A 26,652-nucleotide genomic window follows, 5' to 3' on the forward strand; every position below is an offset into this window, starting at 1 on the left:
ATGTGTGCCTCTCAGGGATCTTTCTGTTGACAAGGTACAGAGGAGAAAACAAATTAATTTGAATGCAGTGTAGGCAAAAGTGAAATTTAGGAGTTAGTGGCTATGTATGTGCAGAAAGAAATGGAAGGAGTGTGATGAGCAAGAGGGTGGGACAATGAATTGCCAAGTGTATATGCAGGAGACTGGGACTGGGAGCTCGTGTGGAAGATGAGGTTTAGGGGATGACAAACAACCATGGTGCACAAAGGAAGAGAAATTAGGTTAGCTGAACAAAGGGCCAGGACAAATATGTGAAGAGAATTAGATGAAGCTTCCAAGGGAAGAGGTCAAAAATTAACACCAGTTCTACCAGGTATTAAATAGTGCAAGAGGGCTAACCTGTGGTTTGAAAGTTGGTCAATGGTTAAGTTGAACTAATTGGGTAGCTGAGAAGACAGCGTTGTAAAAGGCATAAAGAATAAGATTCAAACAAAACAAAACAGCATTTAAAAGCTTCAATGCAAGGTTAAATGTAAACTTTTAACACATAAGAAATGTGGGCATTGACACTGCTTTTGAAACTTTAATTTGAACCCTTGGGCACAAGCATAATGATACACTCTTATGGCATGATGATAGACTATTTCTTGTACAGAAACCCAGCCTTACTCAGGGAACCCCATTATAAGAAATCTCCTCTGGGTTTCCACAAGGTTATATATTGAAGGTTACAAAGCTCCTGCTTCATTGACTCTGGCAGTCAGAAGGTGTGAAATGCATTAAGCAGTGGATTGCTAGAAGGAAAGCCACCTGCATGGAGATGCTGAAAATTAGGTTCTTTCTTTGCCTCTGACAGTCTTCATATAATACTAAACAAGTAATTTCCAGATGGTCACTAATTGTTCATTTTCAGAGAGCCACCCAAAGATCTGAGAACTAGCTTCAAATACTGTGGGCTAGTCATACCTGAATTCTACTGGAACAATGCTTCAGACATGATGGATTGAGAAGGTGTGTCCTTGGCACATTGGACATTGCATATTACAGAATAGTTTGAGTTTAAGTTTTAGCTTTCCCAGTCCATGGCAGTTAATGCTTCTCATCTCAAACTGTTCTTCAGGTCCAGATAATTCTCCAAATAGAGAAATGTAATTTAATTTGTGTATTCCAAAATATTTCAAGTTGAATATTTCAATAAACAACTCTCTTATTTATGCAAAACTACATGGATTTGTTTGCTTCAACTTACACATCTAGTTCAGTCCTACAGGGCTTTTGGCACTTTTTTGATTAGCTTGTGATTCATCTCAAAGGGTCAACTGTGCTCTTGAATTAAATACATAAAGAGAAAAAAATAAACAGTTTTCGAATGAGAAAATCACTGTATCTTGGATTTACTGAATAAAATCTATGTGGTAAAGCTCTGTAACTAAAATAGAACCTCCACTTTTGGACAGAAACCAGAATACAGTCTGGAGTTACAGGAGAATATCATGTAGACAAATTAATTTCAACAGAACAATAGTTTGAAGCATTGTATTAATTTTATTTTCAAGCTCAAGAAACACAGATTGTGATTCTTTCATACCCAAGCAGAGTTCATTAACTGACAGATAATGTAGGAAGATACAGAGCCAAAAACGTGGGTTAGAAAAGGAATATTTTTTGTAGTAGCATGGGAGGATGAAACTCAGAAGAGCCTTTTATATCTTTTAGTGACTCAGGTATTGCACACTCAGATGAGTGCCTAACAGCACAACAAGTTTGCAGTGCAAATTCTCAGGCTAGAGGGCTGAAGGCAAAGAGTTGCATGAGGGAACTGGTAAGTGTGCCCAGATCAGCTGAAATCAAACTCAGGGCACTCCTAATCCTGAAGTGATGTTTACAGCTCATGATGCTGCAATTAAAAAAAGCAAATGCACACACACACACACACACAAAAAAAAAAAGGCAAAACAGAAAAGAAATTCACTAAGTGCATCAGAACTGCAAATAGCACAGAAGAATTTAAATATAATACTCACTCAGAGTACTAAATGGTGGAAACTTAACTTAGAACCTGTAATTTGCTAAAGTCTGTCTATTTTTTTCCTTTTTCTTTTTTTTCCCCATTGTGAACATATGCAATGTGGCACCTTGCATTAACAGGTCTCATATCACCTTTCTCTGACCCAAACATCCAAAAAACTTCATACTACAGGAAATATTATTCTCCCACATAAATGAAGACTGATGGCAGATACATAGGAAATCTAAGGCCTCCTAAATTCCACAAAGTTTAAGCAAGAAATAAGAAAACTCCTGAGACCCTGCTCTGTTTCTTAATACAAATGTTAGCATAAAAGAGACAATCCTTCCCTTTCTAAAAAGGTCACTCAAAAATAAGGATTTTTTTTAATTTTAAAAGTGTATGAGAATGTATGCTTACAACCTCAAAAAAAAATTCCTTTTTCATCAGAAAAGTTAACAATCTGTTACAGAAAAATGACTTCAGCCTTCTAGGCTGTGAGAGTGCCACTGCATTTGAATTACAGATCTGAAATACTGCAGGAGTTTACTCCAAGCAATTTTCCTTTGAGTAAGACAATGTCTTGTACCGAAAACAAGTTCATGAAATTTAAAAAAAAAAAAAATCTGAGACACTAAATAGATCTTTAAACATTCATTTAATTTTATTTAAAAGAGCCCCTTCAAACCATAAAAGGGATGATTTAATGCAAGAACTGGATCCCCTTACCTTCTACATGAAAGAAAAGCCTATGAAGGAGCTAAATTTTCAAGAGTAGTTCATTTGCAAGGGAAAAACTCATATCTGTATATTCAGGTCTGACATTTTGGCTAAAAACTCTGAAAACATTGGTTTTGGCATCGCAGTAAGGTGACGTTGCAAGTTCCAGCAGGTATGATCTTTTGTTTTCACAGCCCACAGCCAGAATGAGCCATTAGACCCTGTAGCTTTAGCTCCTGTAGGACACAATTACGTTTAAGCCAGACCTGTTACTGCTTTCTGTTCAAAATTAAGCTATTAAGTTAGATGAACAAGGCTGCAGTGCCCAAAAGAGTAAGAGATTTGTTGGTCACAGTCAGAAAACTGGACATGGAAGGTAACACTTGTGCCCAAGGCTGTGGCAAGATCTGAGAGCCCAATAGGTGATGTGATCTCAGAGGATCAACCACACTTTACACAGCAGAGGAAGAAAAAATCCTCTGTGTGTTTGGCAAATTTAATGTGGTGGTTACTCTTTTCCACCTCCAAGTCTGGTAAAATCTGCATATATAAGGGGACACATTGGGGAGGACAAGAAAAGTGGAGATCCTGCACAATGCCTCAAAGCATGAATTGGTTCTGCCTAAGGTCCCATATCCCAGTGTGGCTGATCTCTGGTACTTAAAGGACTATTTATTAAGAAATTTGGGATAGCTTGCTTGCACATTGCTAATTGCTCACGAGGCAGAAAAATGCCGTGCTGATTCTTTCTGGCTAATAACTAATGGCCCTGTGCAAGAGATCCCATTGCAATGATTGCTTTACTGCACAGTTGAAGTTTAACAGGCACACAGAGGGCGATGCCTACCTTATCCCTGAGGCCTCTGGAGGGTGGCAATAAACATCACTTCACTGGACACAGACCTGGCAAAACCAGAGGGAACTGCACACCTATTCAGTCAGCCCAGGGGACCTACTACACTTTTTCTCAGGAACTGGATTAAAGCAAATCTTTTTTAGTATGAATTTTGCTTGAGGATCTGACTTTCCTAAACCCTCTGCATATTTTTTAAAACTGTCGATTTGCCACACCAATAGAAATTAAATTAGAACGCAAATTTTATTTTTGATATTGTGACACAAGTAAGCTACACTAGCATTTAAAAGATATCCCAAGTCAGAATTGCCGGCCTATTTCCTTAAGAAAATGAGAGTACCACTGCTGATCCTTTGTTCTTAAGAACCATTAAATCTCAAATAACCTAATCCACAAAAGAACCTGTGAAAACAGATTTCAAATAAAAACTTATCAAGGAGGGATATCAACATCATTTAATGACACTGCAAGAACATAATACTTAAATATACATTTATATATACACATCTGAATTTTAGGAAAGTAAAATAGGCAAGCAAGATAGCATTTGTCTGACTCCTGCTTTTAAAAGGGATCTCTATCTCTGACAGGTAATGTCAGACCAATGAACAATAGAGAAGTACACTAACAGACACAAGGCCTATGCCAATTGTCTCTAATGAAAGATCACAGAATATTTATTTCCTTGCATTATGACAGCAACAGTGAAGTTTCACTGGTGTGAAATGGATATAAACAAGATCTTGAGTATGTTAATGTGTTAATGAGTTCTTACGAGTGACCACAAATAGCACTTGTGTATGGAAATGTGCAGCAGCTGCTTAGAAAAGCCATCCACTACTGCAACATTATGAGGGAAAAGGAAAGGATAACATCATAAGAGGTTCTGCCCCTAGCTGAGGCTCTGTGTGAGGCGAGGGATGCAAAACTCTCCAAATCAGAGATTTGTGGCACATGAAGGATTGGGCACTGTAAAATGTGAGCATTCACACGGGTCCTGTGCAGCTGGGCACATATGAAAAGGGATTTTGGTTTTCAAGTCTCTTTTGTCTCTGTTGGCATGTGCCACTCACTATCTCTTGAGTCCCATGGAACATACCTGGTACCTAAAACTGAATGATGGGCCTGAACTCTGGCATTTTTCCTGTGTGATTTGAAGTTAAAAGCTTTAGTACAACAGACTTAATTTAAACAAGCAAACAGAAGCAAATATGATATTTACTTACTGTAGGCGATTTCAGTACCTAAGGTTAAAGAGCCATCTATTTCTCTGGTGTAATTCCACTGGTTCCAACGGAATCAGGGCAGGATAAATTTGATGCAATACGTTCACCTGGTCACCTAGCACACAGCAGAGACGTTCCCTTTGTGTGGAAGGCTGCACACAATCAGTTTGCCATCTAGTGGCAACTATTTTGAGCACAGACAGCAATTTAAACCGGTATGTGATTATTTTAAATAGCGGGATGTGTTAAATCAACTGAGGTGAATGAAAGCACACATTTTCAGGTAAAAGCTATTTTGAATCCTCAAAGGGTAACTGTATGTATACCCAGAATTGTACATTCAGACAGGAAAAATATCCTGACTCAAGTTGTCCAACAAAAGCATTTCCAATAGTGCTAATACTTTCTGTACAGTGTGACTGGATATATAGATCACCTGTAGCATCTTCCATAAAAGAAGATGGAACAACATACTGATGATTAGACACCTTCTAATTCACCCATCTCCTGCTCCTGTCAATACCTCTCTGGGATTAAAAAAATGCTGTTCCTGAAAATGTTCACAGTCAAACTGGCCCTACCTGAGTAGTCTCAGTGTTGGAGCTGCAGCTGCTTATGTGGGAAAAGCAATGACATGGCCAAGTCAGACTGTTTGTATTAAAGTTATGAGTTACTAATAGAAAGACTAGTCACAGCTAGAGATCAAATGCCATACCTCCAAACCCAAAGCAGCTACCAGAGTCTGCTCAGGAAATGCAAAAAAGATGTACTTTTTGGTGGTGGGTGGTCTGCTAGTACTCATGCATTTATGTGAGTGGGTTTATTTTCCCTACTTTTAATGTTAATTCAGTTGTTCTTAAAAGTGACTGGACATTTATCTGCTTGTAGTACTTAAATCACCTTTGTTGCTATACTATTCCTTGACTATTAATACCATATGTATTGGGACATAGGAAATGTACCTGACATAGAAAAAGGCTATTATCCTTTTATAATTGCTTCAGACTCAAAGTGACAAAGACTTCTGCCCTTCTTTCTGCAAAAGAATTTCCATAAATTTAATAAGAAACTTTAAAAAAACATTAAAACCAGTGTCAGAATACAATGTTCCTAGACCTGATTTTAAGATGGTAAAAAGATACAAGTCCTGCATGTCTGAGTTCTGTTGAGAGCCTATTCCATAATGATGGAGATTTAATACTTAAGAGCCAGCTGATGTCAGTCCATCTAGAAGGCATGCCAATAGCTAGCAGTACCTAGCCTCAGTGAGTGACAGGAACCAAAGAGTGACAAAAGGTCAGCTATGAACACAGGTCCTCCAATTTTAGAGTATCCTGAATTGGCAGGGGAATCCCCAAAAGGCTGGAAACTTGAGTAACATAGTGTAAAAAGTTGGATTCAGGGAAGATTTTAGGCTGCTGAAATTCATATTAGGATGTCATTAGCTATTATCAAGCAGAAAACTATTTAATAATGAATTCTGTTAAACTGGAGTTGTACTAAAGAGCTGTTGACGTGCATTTTGGAGATGTCATAAATACAATTTTGTTTGTTTGTTTTCTGACAAATATCAGCTGTATTTAATGTCAGAGGAGCACTGAAATTGAGTAAAAATTCTTTAGATGACAACATTTATCATGTTTTAGAGCTTAATGATATGTCTGCTTACACTAGTCGTCAAAAATATAAATATACATGGATGTTTCATTGGGTTACTGTATGCATCTGTATTCAACCTCCTCTTCAGTGATCACAGACAAATGCTCAATTCATTGAAAATAGACTTTAGCCCCATTTGCCAATCTAGCTGTGATAAAGTGACTCGCATTCTGTTCTGGGCCATGAATCATGGTCACAAGAGTTAATTAAAGTCCTAATGGCAGGGTCAACAGGGTCAAGTGAATGAGTTTGTCTATATGTAATTAGGGTTGAACAGACGATAATGAAATGCAACAGGTGTAACCTAACATCAGAGAGCAGAAGCTGTCTGATGTATTAAAGTGCTTGACCTGAAGATTCAAAATTGCTTTTGGAGTAAAGGGTTGGAAAAAGTAGCTTTTTACTTGTAAATGGAGGAAATTTCTCTCTAGAATGAGACAATGCCCCAGCACCATCTCTACTCTCATTTTCAAACCTGCTAAACTCAAGCAAGTGAGTAATGCAGTTGTCTCAGCAGCACACATTTTTATTTTCTAGGCAAATACAGTGTAAATATGACTGCAGAAAAGTCATGATAAATGAGAAAATTTTGCAGGTGGAAATTCACCCTAGATGTTGTTTATTCCACATCAGATCAGTTTTAGAATTCCTCTATTTTCTCATATTAGAAGGATGAGTTCAAACTAAAGATGGCAAATAACAAAAATCACAAATTTGTGGCATTTTCAATGTAATAGGAAAATACATCATTTATCCTGACTCCTCTAGACACATTTCTCTTTCTCAAAAGCTTGCTCCTTCTAAAACTATCACTTTCCCCAGGTACTGATAAACAGAAGAGGCATACTTCACGAACAGGACAAAATGCATGCAGAACAATTTACTGCAGAATCCTAAGAACCCAGGGCAAAAGCACTGAGGCAGGTGTATTTGAACTCCATCTTCAGAGAGCAAAGGGAAACGTGTGAACATGTAGGTGTCCCAATAGTCTTTCCTCAGCAATTCCCCAGCTGTAAATTAACAGGTTTATGATAGCTATTGGCAGTGCAAATTTCTTTCTGCTACCTCGCCCATGCTGGAATCAGCCCTTCAATCAGAAGGTACACTTCTGCAAATGAAAAAAGGAGTTCAGTTTCCATGCCAAATCAATCCCAACATGTCTCCTAAGAGCACCAAAAAGAGATCATTTATTAGTGCCACATATTGCTATGCTGGGGACACCTTCCTACAACAAACGAAAATGAGATAGGTCATGTTGTAGAGGCTCTACAGTCACATCTACCCCAGTAAATTAAAACAGTGACATCTATGACAGTTACATCCACCTCAGTAAATTAAATCAGTGACTGGGAACATTCCTGGGCATAGAAATGGGATGGCACATTGAATTGAATAGTAACAGGAAATGTTCTTGTCCCTGCTGGCTAGCACAGCCGGGGAGGATGGCCCAGGCCCTGGTCATGCTTCCCACATGGTTTGTGGGCAGCCGCTCTGTGTGCTGGAGTGAGGGCACACCACCCATGCCATGCCTCATGGCCCAGGAGCATCCGTGGCACTGGTGTGTTTCTAGTATACACAGTGGGTGGCTACTTGCTGAGATTTTTGTAAAGTACACAATTCATAGTTGAATCAGCCATACAGCTGATAGTCCCATTAAATGCTCAACCATTCCAAAATCACCTGCAATATCCTGTCAGCTAGATTTTGGCTTTTTTTAATGGTGGAGAACCAGGCTTGGCAGCTGTTAGATGATGTGGTAAAAGCCTGTTGGCATACCCATGAGAGAGAGCAGTGAGAGACAGTGTCAGAGAGGAAGCTCAAACAGAACCATGGTGGGCTAATCCCAGGCCCATCAAGGAGAACCACTGATCCATCTCTGCAAGACAGGGGACCTCTGACATTCAATAGCAGGTGGGAACACAAATTACACACTACAATTGTTGTGAGGAGTAAACACCTTCCAGGTTTTTGTCAGGAGAACTTCAGCCCCTTTGCCCAGGTATGAAACCCATCAAGATGAGTCACTTGGAGTTTCTCTCTCAATCACCTTTCAGGTTAAAGGGATGGGACACAGTGTGGGATGCAGGGGAAGAGTGTTTTTTGAGTTTGCCCAGTATTTGTAATGAAGTGTTTAAGGGTGGAACCAAAGGCTGGAAAAGGAGGGATTTAGGTGATTGGGAAGGAACAAGTGTGGCAAAGTGTGTTTGAGTGTGAAAGTCTGGGCCCGAAACTGGAGTGGGGCTGCAGTCACAGGGGTGAGTATGTCCTGGTCTCAGCAACTGGACAAACTGGGATCAAGATGCCAGCTACTGGGCAGACAGTGTGCTGATCCAGCTTCTGGAGCCAGGTCACAGCTACCTTTCAGTGTGTATAAATATGTATGAATCTTCTCACTGATGAGCTCCCAACCTACTCAGACCACAACAGGAGCAGAATGAGACCACGGGTGTTGTCTGTGTGCATGTCTGGGAGCTCTGTGGTGTCCATGTATACACGTACATATATGCATATATGTGATGTGTATGCACATATAGGTATGCTCTGTGTGTGTGCTTACACACAGCCTGGCTACTCTTTGATCTTAGGAGCATGGAGGTGCAGCAGCCTTTCCTATCTCCAAGTGTTTGATCCCACATGATGCATTTTCCTCTAACCATAGCAGCAATTTCACAGCTCCTCAGTTTTTGTGGGCTTAGTCCTAAAGGGATTTTTCAGTGCTTCACTGTACTTATCAAAAATTCCCACTAACACTAGTGGAAATGCCAGAATATCTTCAAAATATAGGCTTCTCAGCAGGCTTAGCTTCTTAGCAGAAAGGCCAAATATTGATTTTTTTTTTTTTTTTTTTTTTTTTTTTTTTTTTTTTTTTTTTTTTTAATACAGACAATTAAACTTTCTTCTTAGACATACAGTGGGGCCAGAGTAGAAAGTTTACATTGCTGCAATTGTGTTATAGCTTCTCTCTGGATAAACAGAAGACTTCATTTTCAGTTCTATCAATCCCACACCATTCACAAACAATAAAATTAATTTCTAGTTTGAATAAATAAAGCCTATTGAATTGGTTTCTTTGCCAATACTTTCAAGCTTTATATTGAACTTGTTCACAAAGCCAACAGTGTCAGTTAGCAAAACAAAAGATGTTTACTATTTTTGCAATTAATTAAGTCAACTCCTTAGATACAAGTAGCTCATTGGGGTTAATTATTTCTAAAAAGAATCCAATTCATTTTCAGTTTGCTAGTCAGAAGGAATTATACCAGTTTTTGAGTTTAATTCTTTTGGTGCTGTGAACATTTTAGAATTTGTAAGCTTTAACACAGAAATACAAGGAGACAACTTTTCCTAAAATTCACGTCTTATTTAATCAAATATATTCTAAGTTCTTTTAGATAATATTACCAGGAATAGGGGCATTGTTAAAAGCAATTCAACAAAATTTGAAAGTAAAAATAGAACATACAAAGAACATTCCTGCTTCCACCCAATTCTCAGATTCCTCACCCCTTAAAATGGATCCATGTGCAACAGAGGTTGAAGAAGGAAAGAAGCTAATTGCATTAATCCTCATGGTGGTAGAGTTTAGACCTCACATGGTTCTGTCTCCTCCCATGTGGGAGTCGAGCCGTCATACTGAGGCTGGACAATGCGCATGTGGCCAGTGCCAGTCTCTAGGGGCTGTCCTTCACAGGACACAGCTAAGCTGTATTTAGCCATGACACGTTCCAAGTGAAGAAATCTTAGTTCCCTTCACTGCATTGACAGATTCTGCCAGTCACTTCCAGACACAAAAGTAGTGGCCACCATTTGTTTTTCCAAGCTCTTCTATCCTCACACACAATGTAAGTGTAGTTCTTCCCTATCAGCAGATGGAGACAGAGTACACATGTTTTGATGCCATCCTCCAATAAACTAAAAATTTCTCACCACACAATCCAGTCTGCAACCATTTAGTTGAGCTCTCTATTTTTTTAAAGATTTCAGGATAATAAATCTAAACTAAACTAATCTAAAACTTGGAATTTATTAATTTCTCTGATTCTAAAACTTTTTTCAAGTTTTGGAATTACCTAAGAAATGTGATTCCTGGTCTAGCATTACTTTTAAGGCCCAGAGCTGAAGTGCAAACAATCATCTTAACAGTAACACAAATTACCTGGTTTTTTCCATGAGATATTCCTGTAATATTGCTGTATGATACCACTCTTCAAATTGTTGTTAATTTTTTTTTGTTTTTTGCAATACTATTTGACAGTATCACAGATTGTGGGTGTAAATGGTAACATCCTTTAAAAAGCCAAAACCCAGAAAACCAACCCTAAATAATAAGCTTAGGCAGCAAACTTAGCTGTAAGCTTTACAAAATTTTCCTCACAGTTCATGATTACATTTGACTTTTTGTTTTGGTACAGGAAGCAGATGGGAACTAGGTACTGCCTTGGTACTATTAGGTCCCATTATCTTATTCTTAAGAAGAATTACTGCCTTATAGAAGTATCTTTAATTTTACTTTCAGAAGGTGTTCTCCATTCTGTGATTTTCTACTGTTATGGTTTTTTGGATGTATCTTGGATATTGTCCATTACATATCACTACAAAGAGAGTATAAGTGTAGAGCCAATGTCAAAAAATAGTTTTTACTAACAATTGTCAAGCATGTGAGGGTCAGGTATTGATATCCTATCCAAAGAACTGTTTCCTGTGGTTTTTCACAAAGCAAACTAGCACCAACTCCAGGGGCTCAAAAGTAATGGAGTACTATTTTTCCTCACAGTCCTAATAAAATTCTATAGTGTAATGATTAAAAAAAAACGTATGTGTTAAAAAAGTAGGGCTTGTTGAAACCAGATTAGAAAATTTATTTTAACTTCCATTAAAACTTCTCTTTTGTCTCTCTCTGCTGAATAAGATTTGCTATTTTTTCCTGCAGCTAATCCAGTAAATTTTAAGAAAATAAAAAATACAAAAAGTCATTATTCCATTATCTCAGCATGTAGCTAACAGCATCATCTTTATAGTTAACATTCACTATTCAGTGACTTAGTCAGTATTTTGGGTCACACACACTTTCTGCCACTTCCAAGCTTGATTTACTCCTGTTCCCTGGGCTACCACAATTTAACTGTTTATGATCTTGAAGCAAGGGTGCAACAGAAATGTTATCTGTTCTCTCAGAGTATTTGAAGTTTTCAACTGTGCAAGAGGAATGGGAAGAACCTCTTAGTCTGCCCAACAAATCCATGCCTACAGCTTCAATTACATTTCAGTCAAACTTGTTGATTTTGTTTCTATCATCAATCTTTGGTTAAATCCATCCTTTGTGAAGAGGTCAGTGAATGTAAACTCTTGTTATGTTTAATAGTTAGCTGAGATTAATGCAATCCACTACTTTTTCAATTATCTTGCTAATTATAGCTACTGAAAAAGTTTCTGCAGATTAATTTGATATCATGGCTGTTTTCAGCTGATTCTTTGGGGTAGATAGTGTGCTCTTTGAATGAATAATTTTGTTCCTTTCCAAATATTTTTTAATTATTAAAGCGAATATTTCTTCATTTATTTGCTACCTCTGACTACTGCAACTGTTCAAGCAACTTAGCTTAGGGTTTTTTATTTTGTTTCAGTATGTTCCTTTGTTATCACTTCAGCCCCCAAAATAGGACTTTACTGATGTACAGATTTTCATGCTAGCATTTTTGCACAGAAAGGAATTTCACACAATACTACCAGCAATTTCCCTGGCAGTATTCACAATCTGGAGCTATCAAATCTATGAGTGAAAGCTCTTGTTTGCCGAATGCAGACTGCATTTTAGAGCAGATAACATTTATTTTGTATGACTAAAAAGGCATAAAAAACCCTAATGAAATTTGCACATATTATGTTAGTGTCAGCAGAAAAAGAAGAAGTTCATTCTTGGTTTAGTTTCAGAAGCATCTTCTTTTTCCAAATAATACAGCATACTGAATCATAATGTGCCTGTAAAAAGTCAAATTTGAATCCATTAAGGAGTTGCTCACCAGAAGTTGGATGTGCTCTAAAGCACACTAAATTTCATTCTACTGAAGGAACAAAATACGGTTCAGGAAAAAAAAGAGTCATAACACAAGTCTGGAATTTCTTAACTTAATTATACCTAATTTAATGTGAATTATACTTGATGTATTAAAGTGATAGTCAGAAGAAAAATGTTAGCAAAGAACATTGTGAAGAATATACCAGTCCACATCTATAGTCAATAGAATTAATGCTAGAAAATGTAAAAGATAATTAAAAGTAGGAAGTTATAATAACCCCAAGGAACTGTGATCATATGAATGCTGAAAAAAAAGCAATTAAAAGGTGGAAAAGAATAATAATATTGTGTCTAAATAGCCAAGTTATGTTTTAGATGTGCTTTGGCTGACTGTAGCTCCAAAAGTACTCACATTGCATGAGCAAGCAGGATTTTCTCTTTGCTCTTTAGCAGCTTACATTTAGCTCACAGATGTCTTCTGTCTCAATTCAGTTTAATCCAATCAACTCACCTCACCCCACCCTGTCCTATACTTACCCGTTAGAATGTTTTTTGGGGTGAAAACCAGCTGCTTCTTCCTGCTAAAGTTGGCATATGGAATATAGCAAGAGCACTTCCTTTCACTCATCATGTGTCCATGGCTCTCAAGGTCAAAACTGCTGAAACCAAGGTAAAGGGAATTGAGTTTATTTAGTGTTGTATATGTCACCAGATAGTATTAGAGATTTAGACAACTGCTGCGGGGCTGGAATGAGCTGTTGCTTTCATTCTTACAGACTGTTCTTCAATGTTCTCTTCCTAAAAAAACCCCAAAATTAAAAAGATACTTTATCCTATAGTGCTGGCAGCAAGTACCACAAAGTACATCTTATAAAAAGAATTTCAAAATATGTGATGTTGTTCCACTTATGAGATAAAATTCTTGAAGTGTCATAAAATTTTACATTTGATGTCAGCAGTGTTTTCCTAAGATTCTTCTTTTAAGTTGTTTTGACATATAATGAATAATCCTGTAGATTTTAACTTGTGAGTGTTTTGCTTTGAAATACCAGAAGATCTAGAAAGGGAAAAATAGATTGAAAATAAAAAGTATTCTCAGATTAAAAAAAAATTCTATGTTTAAATTTCTGTGGCAAGGTTAAATAAAAAAATTTAGGTAGAATGTGATAAAACTGGAAAATTTTCAGTGTTTTTATTTTCATGTTGTGTGCATTTCCTTGGCTTACTCAAGTAAGCAAAGCATACTATGGCTAATGCCTCACTACAGCCCTAAGACAGGGACTAGGAATATTCTGGGTACAAAGAGAAAAATACTGTGCCTTTGAGGCCAAACAAAGTTGGTGGCTGACTTCAAGGCTGGGAATTCACCTACTGTAATTACAGGTCAATAGGTCATCGTCTCACAGCCCTCCTTCAGCTCTGGGATGTTCCCTTCAGTCCCCTCTCCCCACTTTTACTACTGTACCAATCTCCATCTAGGGCAGATAAGGCTTCACAGAGGCAGTGGCAAGAGAAGGGATGATGGATAAAAGAGAATCACAGGAAAAGTGCAGCTACCCGGAGCAATGAAACGAAAAAGATTCCCACCAAAAATGTGCCAGACATTAAACTTCCAATGCTTGAAGTTTTGCTCAGGGGAGGGGGAGGCAGCATGGCTGCCAAACTTACATGTGACACTGTAGTTGATTTCCATTACCATAGTCATGGTGTGCACTGTGGAAAGGAAGGGATCAAATGGGTTATCTGGCCAATTTTCATTTAGAATAAGAATACAGACAGTGCAGAGGAGCTGTATTTAGCCCACAAACCAATTTGGCTGAAGAGATTAATAGTTGTCAGTTTTTGCTTGGCTTTGTTTTGATGTAGGGAAAAAAAAAAAAAAAAGAAAAGATTAAGACTGTCCTGGACTTTTTGTTATTGAAAAAGCAGTCTCTACAGGCATGATGGATTTATCTCCTGTTGCATTAGAAACTAAAGCTCTTTGGTCCCTCTTCTTGTGGGAGATAGATGCAGTATTCAATACTGAACACTTTACAACATTTAGCAATATAAAAATAGGTGGTTTGATATATTCATAGTGTTCCCACTTCTGTCAATGTTGGATGCTTCTGTAAATACATTACCTACCACACAACCCCTCAAAGAACTAAGGCCAGAAATGAATGTTAGTGTTGAAGTTTCATCCTCAGAAGCATCTACTACTGCTTAGTAAGATCTCTTATTTCCAGAGGGAGTTTGTTCACTTTACAAGTCAAGATGTCCTTCCTGCATCTTTTGAATTTGTCTAGCTAGAACTTGTAGCTGTTTACTTCTTGTGTCTTTTCTGATAAGGACCCCTTAAGTACCTGGCATTTTCTGTGAAGGTACTTATCCATCATAATCAAATCATCCCTTGGAGCTAAACAGATTGACCTCTTTAGGGCTCTAGCCCTAATGGAGAAAAACCCCAAACATTTCTAGCTACAGCTCCCTTTTGAGTCTCTTCTCTGTACCTTCTTAATTTCTTAAAAGCCATCAAGAAATGTCGTCCTCCTTTTAGGAACACTTGTAAATTGTAGATATAGTAGGTATATAAGAATATATGATAGGAAAAAAGCCATGCATTACAGCCACACATTAGGAGCTGAAAAGAACCGAAGAGCTTTTAGCACATTTATGTAATCAGCAACAGCAAAAATTCTGCCTAAATATTTTATTTTACATACCTTTTTCACATTATATTTGATAGAAATCTAGAATTATTTTCTGAGGATGCCTGATGTTAACCTGGCTTTAGGTTTTACTGCTTTATGCCCTTTTGCAGGTTGTTCTGGTGAACCTGTTGATATGCATAATAGTTTTCTACACTGTGTACTACGTGGTCCTCTCTGTGTGCTTTGCAGTATTCAGGTAAGATTTTCCTGTCTTCAGTCTGATATGCTGGCATACTGGAACTCATGGATGGAGATATGCCTGTTTAAAGGAAGCACCCAGACTGAGGAACATAATTTTTCAAATTCAGTTAAATTGTTGTACCTGAACCTTCTTTCAAACTGGCAAGTGGAGACTCATAACTAATATAAAATGTTGGTTCTAATATTCATCCTTGCAGTTAGACCATGTAAATTAATGAACATAAGAGAAATGATGACATGAAAAAATGACAGGGAAATAAAGATTTTATCGTCAAAGAAAAAGAGAAATTATATCCCCCCAGGAAGTTATTGATTATCATGCATAACACCAAATATCATAAATAGAAGTGAGCAAGGGCAAACCTAAAACTCAGAATGGGACTTAGCTTGCAAGAGTATTCCATTTAAAATACTATTTAAAAACACTCATAATATGTCACGGAATCTAAACTCTAAATATTAAATACTAGAACTCTCTGTTTAAATTTATTAATTTTGTTTTCACAGGATTAAAATGTTGGATGGTTTGGCACCTTTTGATTTTAAAACAAATCCCTCATGGATTAACCCATATTATTTAGGTAACTGAAGTTTCTTTATCTTTTTTTTTCCCCTCACTCAAGAAACTATATTGCATATGGATGTAAACTTGTCTTCCAATGGATAGTATTTTAAAGCTGTTTTAGTAATGATTTCTGTATTTTAACTACACTGCAATTAAATGTTTATGCATCTTGCCAGTGCTTCTCATTTCTGTACTGCTATTTAAAATTCAAGTGATTTTTAGGCCTTTTGTTGAGTTCGTCTTCTGATCTTGCATCATCAGAAGAAAATGTCCTGCTTTGCCAGGATGCTTCATTTTCATTGCAGAACAATTACCATTCTCCATCAAGTTCCTTTACAAAGTCGTTTAATTTAATTTTCTTACTGCAGCAAATTTCTTATGAATCACTGGATTCAGATCAGAGAAATGGGTCACATACAACTAATGGCAATTTTGCTTTGGTAATGCTTGAATACAGTGGGCATTAAAATATCAGAATTTTATTGTAGCTCAATCCCTAAAAATATCTTTATATATCCCAATACAAGTTTCTGCAATTTTTCTGAAGCTCTCAAAATATATTCTTTTTCCTAAACAGCAATTCCTAAGAAATTACATGCATACATAAAATTTTACCAGATTTTTAATCTATTTTACAAAGGCAAACTTCATAATCTGTCAGTAAAATACAAAAAGCTCAAAAGTAAATTGGTACTAAGCTTAAAAGAGTAATAAAAATGCACGGATATTTAGACAGTGTTAATACTGATTTCAGACGAAGAAAGAACATTTATGTTATGCCAGTAGAAAAAAAATTAAAGCGTATTCCATTAGAATTACTTTTCAGGGCCAAATGTAATTACTGTATCTCAACATGATTTTTTCCCCAAATTTTATCAGTTTGATGCAACATGTTTATATGTGAAAGACAGCAGCTATTTCATACCACCAATTAGTATTGCATCCTTCTTTCAGTCCATCCATGAAAATGCATAACTATCTCAGGTATTTTATCTTCTTATTGCTATTGTTTGGAATATGAGAAGTCTTTCAAAAACCGTGTTCGGTGAAAATATCCTATCTTCCTTTACAGTTCTGGTGATATCCCTGGAAATAACTTTCTTCCTTTGTGGTCTGCTGTTTGCTCTGGTTGTGGAAGAATGGGTTTGGGACTATGCTGTAACAGTTACTATTATTCATATCATCATAACTTCAGTCGGTAAGTAGGTTTACTGCTAAATAGTATCACATAATATCACAAGTTGAAGGACAAATCCACTAGGATTCGTACAATGTATTATTGGACTAACTTAATTTCCCCTAAAGCTAAATACATATGTATCTGTATTTTCCATCCATTTGACTCATGCCTCTAAATTCTCCCATTTTAAACTTGATTCTGGATCTGCCGCAGAATTTTAAACCATTATAATCTTATGAAAAAGTCAGAGGTTTAGTTCATATTCTAACAATTCATATCAAACAGATCCAGGCTAGATATAATTTCTGCATCTGGGAGATGTGGGTTTTTTTCAAAACAAGACATTAATAGTTGTTCATGTCTGGATATTTTAAGAACTACTCATTAACACTTTAGCTCAACTTCAGAGTAAAAACTGAGTTTTTCTTCAGCAAAGTCAGTGCAAAGGTTTTAAGTCAGATCATTTGAACTAAATCTCAATGAGGAAAATGAAGCATTTTACCACAGAAACGCATTTCCCCCATGAAACTCTACCCTTTAAAGGAAAGAAAAAGAAAAGAATTAGCTGCTGTACATGAGACCCATCATGTCTTTTTGCCAACACTTAGTAATCTGCTCCCTCTTCTCATGCTGTTTAGCAGAATGCTTCTATGGCTAATTAGGAAATATATATTAACTCCATCCTTGCCAGATCCTATGTAGGGTCAGACAAGATTCTTTTCTCTTAAAACAATGAGGTTAATATATTTATTCTTGAATGCAGAAAAAGGGAAATATTTTTGACAAATTAGGACACCCTCCTGACTGCATAGAGATTAATCTTTCATTTTCCATTGCTTTGCCCATTTGTCTTTTAGCACATTATACAGGTGGGAGATTCCCCAGTTCCCTAAAAAATTAAGCCAGAGACCAACGGAGACTTTATCTTAAAAAATTAATCATAATTTCTCATCTGCTAAATTTGGTTTTCTGGGTTTTAAACTACTGTTATTCCTCATTAATAATTTTAGCATTTAAATCTAGGAATTTATAAAAGCTACCAAACTGCCCACCCCCACCCCCCCGGTTTGTACATAATTTTTACTGGGAGTTAGCTTCTGTCATTATATCAGATTATGTGTCTTGATGTGCCAACAGCCCCAGATTGATCATTGCTTCCTTCAGATGGCCAACCAAGCCTCTGCTGGCTGACCCTGAGCTGTCAGCATATGCAGTGTGCTTCCCAACCCCCTTTACTGCCCCTGTCAGCTTTCCTTGGGGGGAACTATGGGGTCAGAGAGTGGCCCTGCAGTTATCCCACAGTGGGGATATGGATCAGCTTGGGTGTGACCAGGGCAGGTGCTGGTCAGGACCTAAAGCATTTGTCATTTCAATATCTGTAAAAAATATAATCTATGAAACATAACTAAGCAGACCTTTGATACCACAGTGCACTGCTTACTTGTCCCCATTCTTACTGTTTCAAAATTTACATTTGTACTTTTCTTCTTCTTGCAGTTATGTCTGAATTTCCCCTGATGTTACACTGGTGGCTGGCATTAGGTATAATTTCATTCTTTAAAGTTTATGGTGCTAAAATCTGCGTAGAAAATTAGTGTTTATAATATGAATTGTTGCCTCACTAATTTCAGAATTGTCAACATTTAAAGAAGAAGTGCAGGCATTTTGGTAATAATTATTTTAATGACCCAGGTAAACAATGCTCTACTAGGATTTGCCACATCTTAGAAAAATTCTCACTTTTAAGGCCAGAATATGCCCATTTAACACTAGTCTTGCAAACAAGCAGCAGACACCTGATTTGAAATAAGTCATGATTAAGTCCTGACTAATCTCAATTAGTCAGGACTTAATCACGACTTATTTAACCTGTAATAAGTTGAAATGTATCTCAATTCAGGTTTTAGAAAGACAGTTGTCCAAAGTTGTAGCCTTTCTTGACACCCTTTAAAATCAATGAAGAAACACAGGTACCTTCAGAGGAAAGATTTATAAACATTATGTACAAGTACTTATGAAAGATGAGATGAATTCAGTCATCACATTTCCTCAAAGTGAATGGCAAAACTACATTTCTGAATGCTTAATTATCTGTAAAATTAGAAGCATAGATTTTTACATGAAAAGTAGATTATCTTGAAAAACAGTCGTTAAGAAAAAGGACTGGCTTCTGTTCCTTTCTTATATTATAGATAACAAGGATCAACTGTTGCAATAAATTCCTAAGTGATGGGGAGAGATAAATAAATTCCCTGTCCTACAACAGATTTTGCAATAGCAGTTGTGGAGGCTGATATCTTTGTAAGTAGTTAAAGCCTTGGGTAAAATGTTTAAGTTGGAGGGCTGTTTTTTTTTTAATTGAAGACAAAATGAATGTCAGTTTAAAGTTTTATCATAAAGTTTGTATTCCACTACAAAAATTAATACAAAACAACTATATCTTTTCTTTCAGGATCTGGAGTAATTTCAATGATTTGTGGAGGACAGATTTTGGCATATTGCTTGTTCAAAGACAACTTCATTTACCCAATTCTAGATGACTTTTGAAAAGGAGTATTAGAACTTGCCTTTATATCTATGTGAATTCTATTGTTTCATTAATCAATGTAATTGAAATGAAGTCAGCAACTGTCTAATTGTAAGGTTAATATTTAGCTTACCAGACCTCTTGTATCTTATGTTTTTGACAATTTCATCACTTTCAGCTTTGTATGTACATTTTTTATTAATCAAGTAATTAGAAACACTGTCTCTTTTTTAAAAACCAAGAAGCCATAAGGAGGATTAGAGGAATGGTGCAACATTCCTGCAAAATCCTACAAGTAGAAGGAAAACATTTATTTGAATGTAATGCTTTCAGGGTGTCTGTTATCTGCTCTATTTTATGAAATGCTGACTCTAACTTAGGCTGCTGTCTGACCTCTCACAAGCACTGAAAAACTTAAAAGTCACCTTATCTGGCATAAATCAGGGTAGGTTTAAAGCAGCCTTTACTGATAAACTCCTGGCAAGAAGAACGGTTGGACAGCACATATCCCTGCACCTCATTCCATCTCAAAGCTCTCACTTCGAAGCTGCCCAAGCCAACGGGAGGCAGAGGTACAATCCCTAATGTTGGGTTCACCGTTTTTGCTTCCAGGGGTGCTACAGGCAAATGTTTTCCACAAAAGCTTCAGGCTATTCTCACTTCCACTAATGACCCATTTACGGTCTGGCTGTGCTGAAAGGGGGAAAGGCAAATGCAACTGGCACACTTTCCTACATATCCTTCTTTCTTCCCCAGCTTCCAGTGGCCAAAGTGGGAGTTTATGGGCAGTGGTAACGAAAAACAACAAACAAACTGGAGGTGTGGCTTCAATTTACTCTTTATGTCTTTAATCATAATAAAGTTGTAACAGAAAAATTGTGAGAAGGCAACTTAGTCTTAAATATGAAATCCAGTGATTGGATTTCAACTGCAGTTTGTTCAGAAGAGGAAGACTAAATTGCTGTTTTCGAAGGAGTGCTAAATGTTGCATTGGCCTTAATCTCACTCAACAGATAATACCTCTGAAGAATCAGTCTCCTGTTGATCTAATCAAATATCTTAAAATTTATTGCAAGTTTTGACATTTTCAATTAAGTTTCGGTACTGAAAGTACATGTACAGTGGGAAGCACCATTCAGAAGACTCCCAAAAGAAGGAGTTTGTTTCTCATGAATGATACATATGTAAGTCATTTTAGAGAGAAACCCAATATGTAAATCCATAGCGCTGAACAGATGTAGACTTTACAAGTTTTTCAGCATGATATGCTGCATACTGAAGTCAGAAGGGATAATTCTGCAGAGTGAATAAACTGACTTGCAAATCTTCAGAAACATGACTGTGCAGATAACTGATACTATAGTTTGGAAAATGTTTGGGCTCTTCTGGGTTTGTTTAATTTCAGAGTTAGAGAAATTGATGGGAAGGAAGTAATGTTTACCGTAAATTTGTGCCCCTGTTCTCTTCCTCACAGAGTTTCTGTGTGTAGGTAGTGTGCCATGTGGCAGAACATGAGTGGATTAGATATAAAGTTAATCCATGGGTGAAACATGTTTCTGTTTTTAACCTGACAGGATTTTCCTCTATGTGTGTCAGCCCAGCTGAAGCTTTTAGTTGCTCTGCTGCCCAGTCTTAACATTTTGACTTTTATTTTCTATTTCAAATTTCAAATCACCAGCAAGAAATACCTTCTGACTAATATGAAGAGTGCTTTAGTCCCAGTATTTCTTCAAAGCTCATACAACTAAGCCAGTGTTAGAAAATCAATCACAGCAGGACCTCTGTCAAGGATTAAAAGCATTAGACCAGCAACTAAAGGGTCGTTAGGTTTTTGCATTACTTTCAGATATGGAATTGTGAGACAATTTCAATATTATTTATTTCATCTTTTCCATCACTTCTGTGTTGCGTCCAATATTACACCTAATGTGAAAGTGTAGGCAAATTTCATATTGTGCAAATAAATATTAACATATGAGCAACATGAGCTGTATCTGTGTGGCCATTACCTGGTTAGAAGCCTTCAGATATAATATCTAATACTGCGTGATTCCTAACTGAGGTACCAAAAGAGTACTTTTGAATATGACAAACCTATCTGTTTCTGGAACAAAAACAAAGTGTCCCACTTGAGCAATTTGCATGTGACTAATTGATAACAGTCAAGGTGGTCAAGGTGGCAGAGAGGAGTTGCTGGTAGAGACAAAGGGCACTGTATATGCTTCTGTATATGCTCCTTTGGAAGAGACAAAGGGCACTGTATATACTTCCTGACAGACCTGCTGAAGAGAGCAAGAAAAGACACCTGCAGAAAGCAGAAGGAAAAGAGAGAAAACAACAACAGGGACATGTGTTTGGGAAAAAGGCAGGTGAAAGCAAGAAATGAGAAGACAGAAACAGACAAGAATGACGAAAGAAGAATAAAATCTGCAGGCTGAACTTTTAGCACTGGAGTCTCATGACATGAGACTCGTAAGCCACTTGTAAGCAGCAGTCTGTTTCTCTGAAATGATTCTAGAACAGGTGGTCTCCACATCCATAGTTACAAGCATAATCTGTGATGTTATGCTTGTGGCTCCTGCCTCAGAATTTTCAGAATTCTTTGCTGCCTGACTCAGCCAGTTACAGGAATATTGTCTAATGTAGTTGTTGTGGGTTTAGTGTTATTTAACCCCTTGTGACACAGTCTAGCAGTCACAAGTTTGCACATACCCAGGTATCAGTGGGGGTGTAATCAATCTAGAAAACATTACAAGCAGAAGTCTTCATCCACTTCCAGGCAGAGTCTGCGGGGAAGAAGATTAGAAGTTGCAAACAGAAATCAGTGGAACAATACACAAATAGCATACCTTAATAATACCATACTTAGAGTCATTTTAAGATTTCTTTTCAGAGGCAAGAGACTTCTTTTCATCATGTCCAACCACCTACTGAGACAGATTATAGTTCTTCTTGGTTCAGCCCTCTCTCTAAAGAGGGCATTCATCCCTGCTCCAAATGGTGAAGTATCTTTCTTGTAACAAAGAATGTGAGTGAAGTGTGGGGGGGAGGTGGGGGGTAGATGAGACTCTAAACATGAATCCTTAGCCTAATGCTTAGGAAAGTGGCTAATGCCAAAAAAACCCCACAAACCTTGCTCTGGGACCAACAAACTAACTCAATCACATAAAAACCAAACAAATATCAAAATACAGAGTACAGGAAACATTATGATTTCTTGGTTGGCATTTTTGCAAAAATACAGGTTAAATACTTATAATTTCCTAGCGTAGTAAAGAGTTGGTTATTACAAACTAAGCCTGTCATTTTTCCAGCTCTGTAAATTGCTTGATCAACATTTCCATCTCTTTTGTATGCAAACTTTAAAAAGTGAGCAAAACAAAACCTTACACCACTCATTATTTCTGTATTCCAAAAAATACCAACAGCTGGGGCACCAATAAATACAAAAAAACACAGTATGAATAATACTGGATTACCAGAAATGTAGATGAGTCACCTGCAGTTTCCTGCATTGGATATGCACACACAGGATTCCTGTGGCCCCAGAGTTTTGACCAAGTGAGCTTTGTTAAACTGAGAAAAGATGTGAAAGCCTTACACACTCTTTATTTCATCATCTGGTATGTAGGCTGACACACCATAAAATTAGATCCTTGTTAATCTCCACAGGTATTTAAAGATTTATTTAAATATTTTCTTTTTATTTTCCCAAGGTGACGTACTTGGAATATTTATTTCTTGGCTTAAGATCCTGTGTAATCATCCATCTGCTCAGTAATGTCTAATACTCTAATCTCTCCATTTTTTCTGAGCTAATCATGGCCCCAGACAGCATGCACTCTCTCATTAGATGTCAGAGAGGATAAAGGTCTTAGGAATGGTTATAAAATTTGATGGTGTAATTAATACCTTTATTATCAGCTTTAAAAATTTTAGTGTGAGGCTATGCCCCAACCTCTCCTCTGCTCAAGGAGATTGATATGGATGCCTTTACAGCTGGTTTATGCTGGTTTATGCCTGTTTTGTAGGGTAAGCTTGCTCTATGATAGACTTAGGTCCTACTCCATCCATCCACCAATTCAGGGGACAAAAGGAATACCTTGCAGTCCTCTCCCAGTTCATACACTCTGGTTTATTCTGCCAACAAGGGTGAAAGAAGGGAAAGATATGTGCCTAGGTGTTGTCCTGACATGTAGCATGGCATGGGCTTTGACTGGGCATTTGGGAAGCAACACTATTACACCAAATTCCACAATGAAAACCTAAGGAAAGGCCTTGGCCCCAATCTTTTCAGGTGGCCAACCCCTAGAAAACAGTTGCATTCAGATGGAAGGATAAATGGTTAAAACAAATTATGTTACATCCTTGCTGTCACTGTCCTAAAACCAAGTTAGTTGCCCCCATTTTTGTTCCTTACATTCCTGTGAAAACAAATCCTAATAGGAAATTATTTGCTGTGCATTTGCAAAAAGATCTGTAAACAAAGGGCTGACTCTTGCTTCCAAAGCAAAGATCTCTATTGGAACAATACTTTATAAAAGGACTACAGTATCCAGATGCTCTCTCAGAGTGATCTTGTCACCAGATTTTCAACACCCAAAGAAGTGTTTAAAAAAATCTCGTGGATTATGGCAGAATGCTCAAATATATGAAAAATTACCAATGTCCCGGCAGTCTTCAGAAACTTCTCGATACAAATCTAGATCAATAGCTTTTGAAATATACTGAAAAAAAGTGTTTTGATGCACTTTGTAAACCTTGATGGGGTTCCACACAAAGAAGTACCATTAAAATTGACAGAAAAGGTCAATGTATTTGATATCCCCCATGGTATGAACTGAAAAAAATTGTAGACACTAGCAAAATCACACAAGCAAATTCAACAGAAATTATATTGACATTAATTCAAATTTAGTATTTAAAAATAATCTGAATTATAAGGGACTGCTTTAACACAACTTCTCTGTAAAATTAAAGGAAATCCTACAAAAGTCAGAGTACACTCCCTGGAGAGAGAAAGGCAGGCAGTGAGTGGCAGAGGGAAGAAGGTGTTTCAAGAATGTAGCAGCTTCAGTACTGAGGCAGAATGAAAGAAAACTAAAGGCAATGATCCAAGTTATGTACCTCAGAGCAATTTTCCATTCTACTGGGAGATGTGCTGGTAGCTAGTCCTGGCCAAACTTTTCAGTACATCAATGACACATAAAAATTCATTTCAAGACACCCAAAACCATCAGTGAACACAGCTGATTGAGTTTTGCTTGAAAAAGAAAAAAGTGAAGAGCACCAATGTTGGTTCATTTGAGTCCCATTAGGTCTCACAAAGGTACAAGCAATGACAGTGGAGGCATTCAGATCTAAACAGTGAACTCCCTAGATCCCCCAAATTCAGCAATCAATTATTTGGTACGCTATGCTTTACAGCAGTTTTTTAAGCATTCAATGCTTGCTTTAGAAATAAATTTTATTTCCTGAACATTTGCCATTGAAACATTTATAGAAAAATGAAAATTGTAATTGAAAAGCAACTACAGTTTTTTCCATTGTCAGGAAATGAAACAATATCAGGTCTTCAAGTTTTGAACAAATAAAGTCAGTTTTGAATAAAAATAAAGTTCTGTTGAACTGAAATTTTCTCACAAAAATCTGCTTAGACCAGAAGGCAATTTTATTGAAAAAAACCTTTTTCCCCCAAATGATAATGTTTCAGACCTTATTTGTTGTATGTATTTTTAGAATGTGTTATGTATCACTAGATAACATTTGCAGACTGTTCCAGTTGCCGAGGTAACTATGTTATTTTAATGATCAGCAGAGAGGATCATTATGTAAAACATTATGTTAATTTCAAACACAGAAAATTGATGTCTTGCTGTTACCTTGAAGCTGCACCTTTTTTTTTTTTCCCTTAAAGTGCATTTTTCCATGAAAATTAATGGTATAGCTAAGTGCTTGAGTATCCTTTTCAGAGTGATTCAGGATGGCTTTGAAGGAAAATAAGGCAAAAAATTACACCTGACAACCAACTAATGTCAGATGAAGAAATTCAAACCACTGTATTCTTTTAAAGAAAGAGTATAGGAAAAATTTTTCCATATATTCTTAATAAACATGGACAGTGTGGAGGAATTTTAGGAGAGCACACGTATAATTTCATTTTTAACTTTGAAATGCATTATTGTTCAGTTAAGGAAAGCAAATTATAAAGCATATTTGAGTTCTGTTTGTGATAAAGTGTATTGTCCATGATACAGACCATCTGATGAGGATATTAAAAACGTGACATTAAATTTTTTGCTTTTATTAGATTAAGTATTTATAAGACTACTAGATTATACCAATAGTACAAATGCCATGCATTTACAATTCTACTGCAATCACAAATGCTCTTTCTGAGCCTGCAGAGAGAACCTTGCTGGTATTAGTAGTTCACGGAGCATGACCATTCTCAACCCTCCTTTCTCCATTAAAAAAATTGAAAATTATCCAAACTGTGTCTCACATAAATTCTAGGGTTCATAATGACAATTGCTGCTGTAGTGCGACAGCCTCACGATGGCGAATTGTCTCAGGCTACCAAATGCAACTCAATTTTGTCACCAGAATCTTCTTTCACCTCTTCTCTGAAGTTCTGCCTGCAGATTGTGTTAAATTATGAACGCTTCATTCTCCAGGTGGAACTGGATGCTTTTATGTATCAGAATATGATATGCTCAAGACATCTGAGAGCTCCTATATTCTCCTGACACTTCATCATAATCACCTGATCCATTTTAGAGTCAGTGAACTCTTTTGACAATACTCAAAGTGCATTTTGATGGAGTCTATATTTATATGGACTATATCTCTTCATTCCACGGAGCTTATTTGAATCCTTTCCCAAGGATTTCCTCTGCAGGCAAAGCTCTGACTTCAAAAGGTGGTAGGTCTTTTTCAGATTCTTTACCCATAATTACACCTAATACACTGCTCCTCTGTTTCAACCTCACCACCCCGACATGCTCATCTGACACACTGAG

General features: G+C 37.0%; 1 protein-coding gene across 1 annotated transcript; it reads left to right on the top strand.

The window, feature by feature from the left end:
- Positions 1 to 13,101: 13,101 nt before the first annotated feature.
- Positions 13,102 to 19,650, top strand: TMEM244 (transmembrane protein 244). The gene is made up of 6 exons (XM_071429000.1): positions 13,102 to 13,134; positions 15,268 to 15,353; positions 15,866 to 15,939; positions 16,996 to 17,121; positions 18,601 to 18,645; positions 19,556 to 19,650. Exons 1-6 carry the CDS (start codon positions 13,102 to 13,104, stop codon positions 19,648 to 19,650), a joined length of 459 nt encoding a protein of 152 aa, XP_071285101.1.
- Positions 19,651 to 26,652: the final 7,002 nt, after the last annotated feature.

The sequence above is a fragment of the Agelaius tricolor genome, unplaced genomic scaffold (genome assembly GCF_023055355.1).
Source record: "Agelaius tricolor isolate 1412-34295 unplaced genomic scaffold, bAgeTri1.0.p SCAF_1, whole genome shotgun sequence".
In the NCBI taxonomy this organism is placed as follows: Eukaryota; Metazoa; Chordata; class Aves; order Passeriformes; family Icteridae; genus Agelaius; species Agelaius tricolor.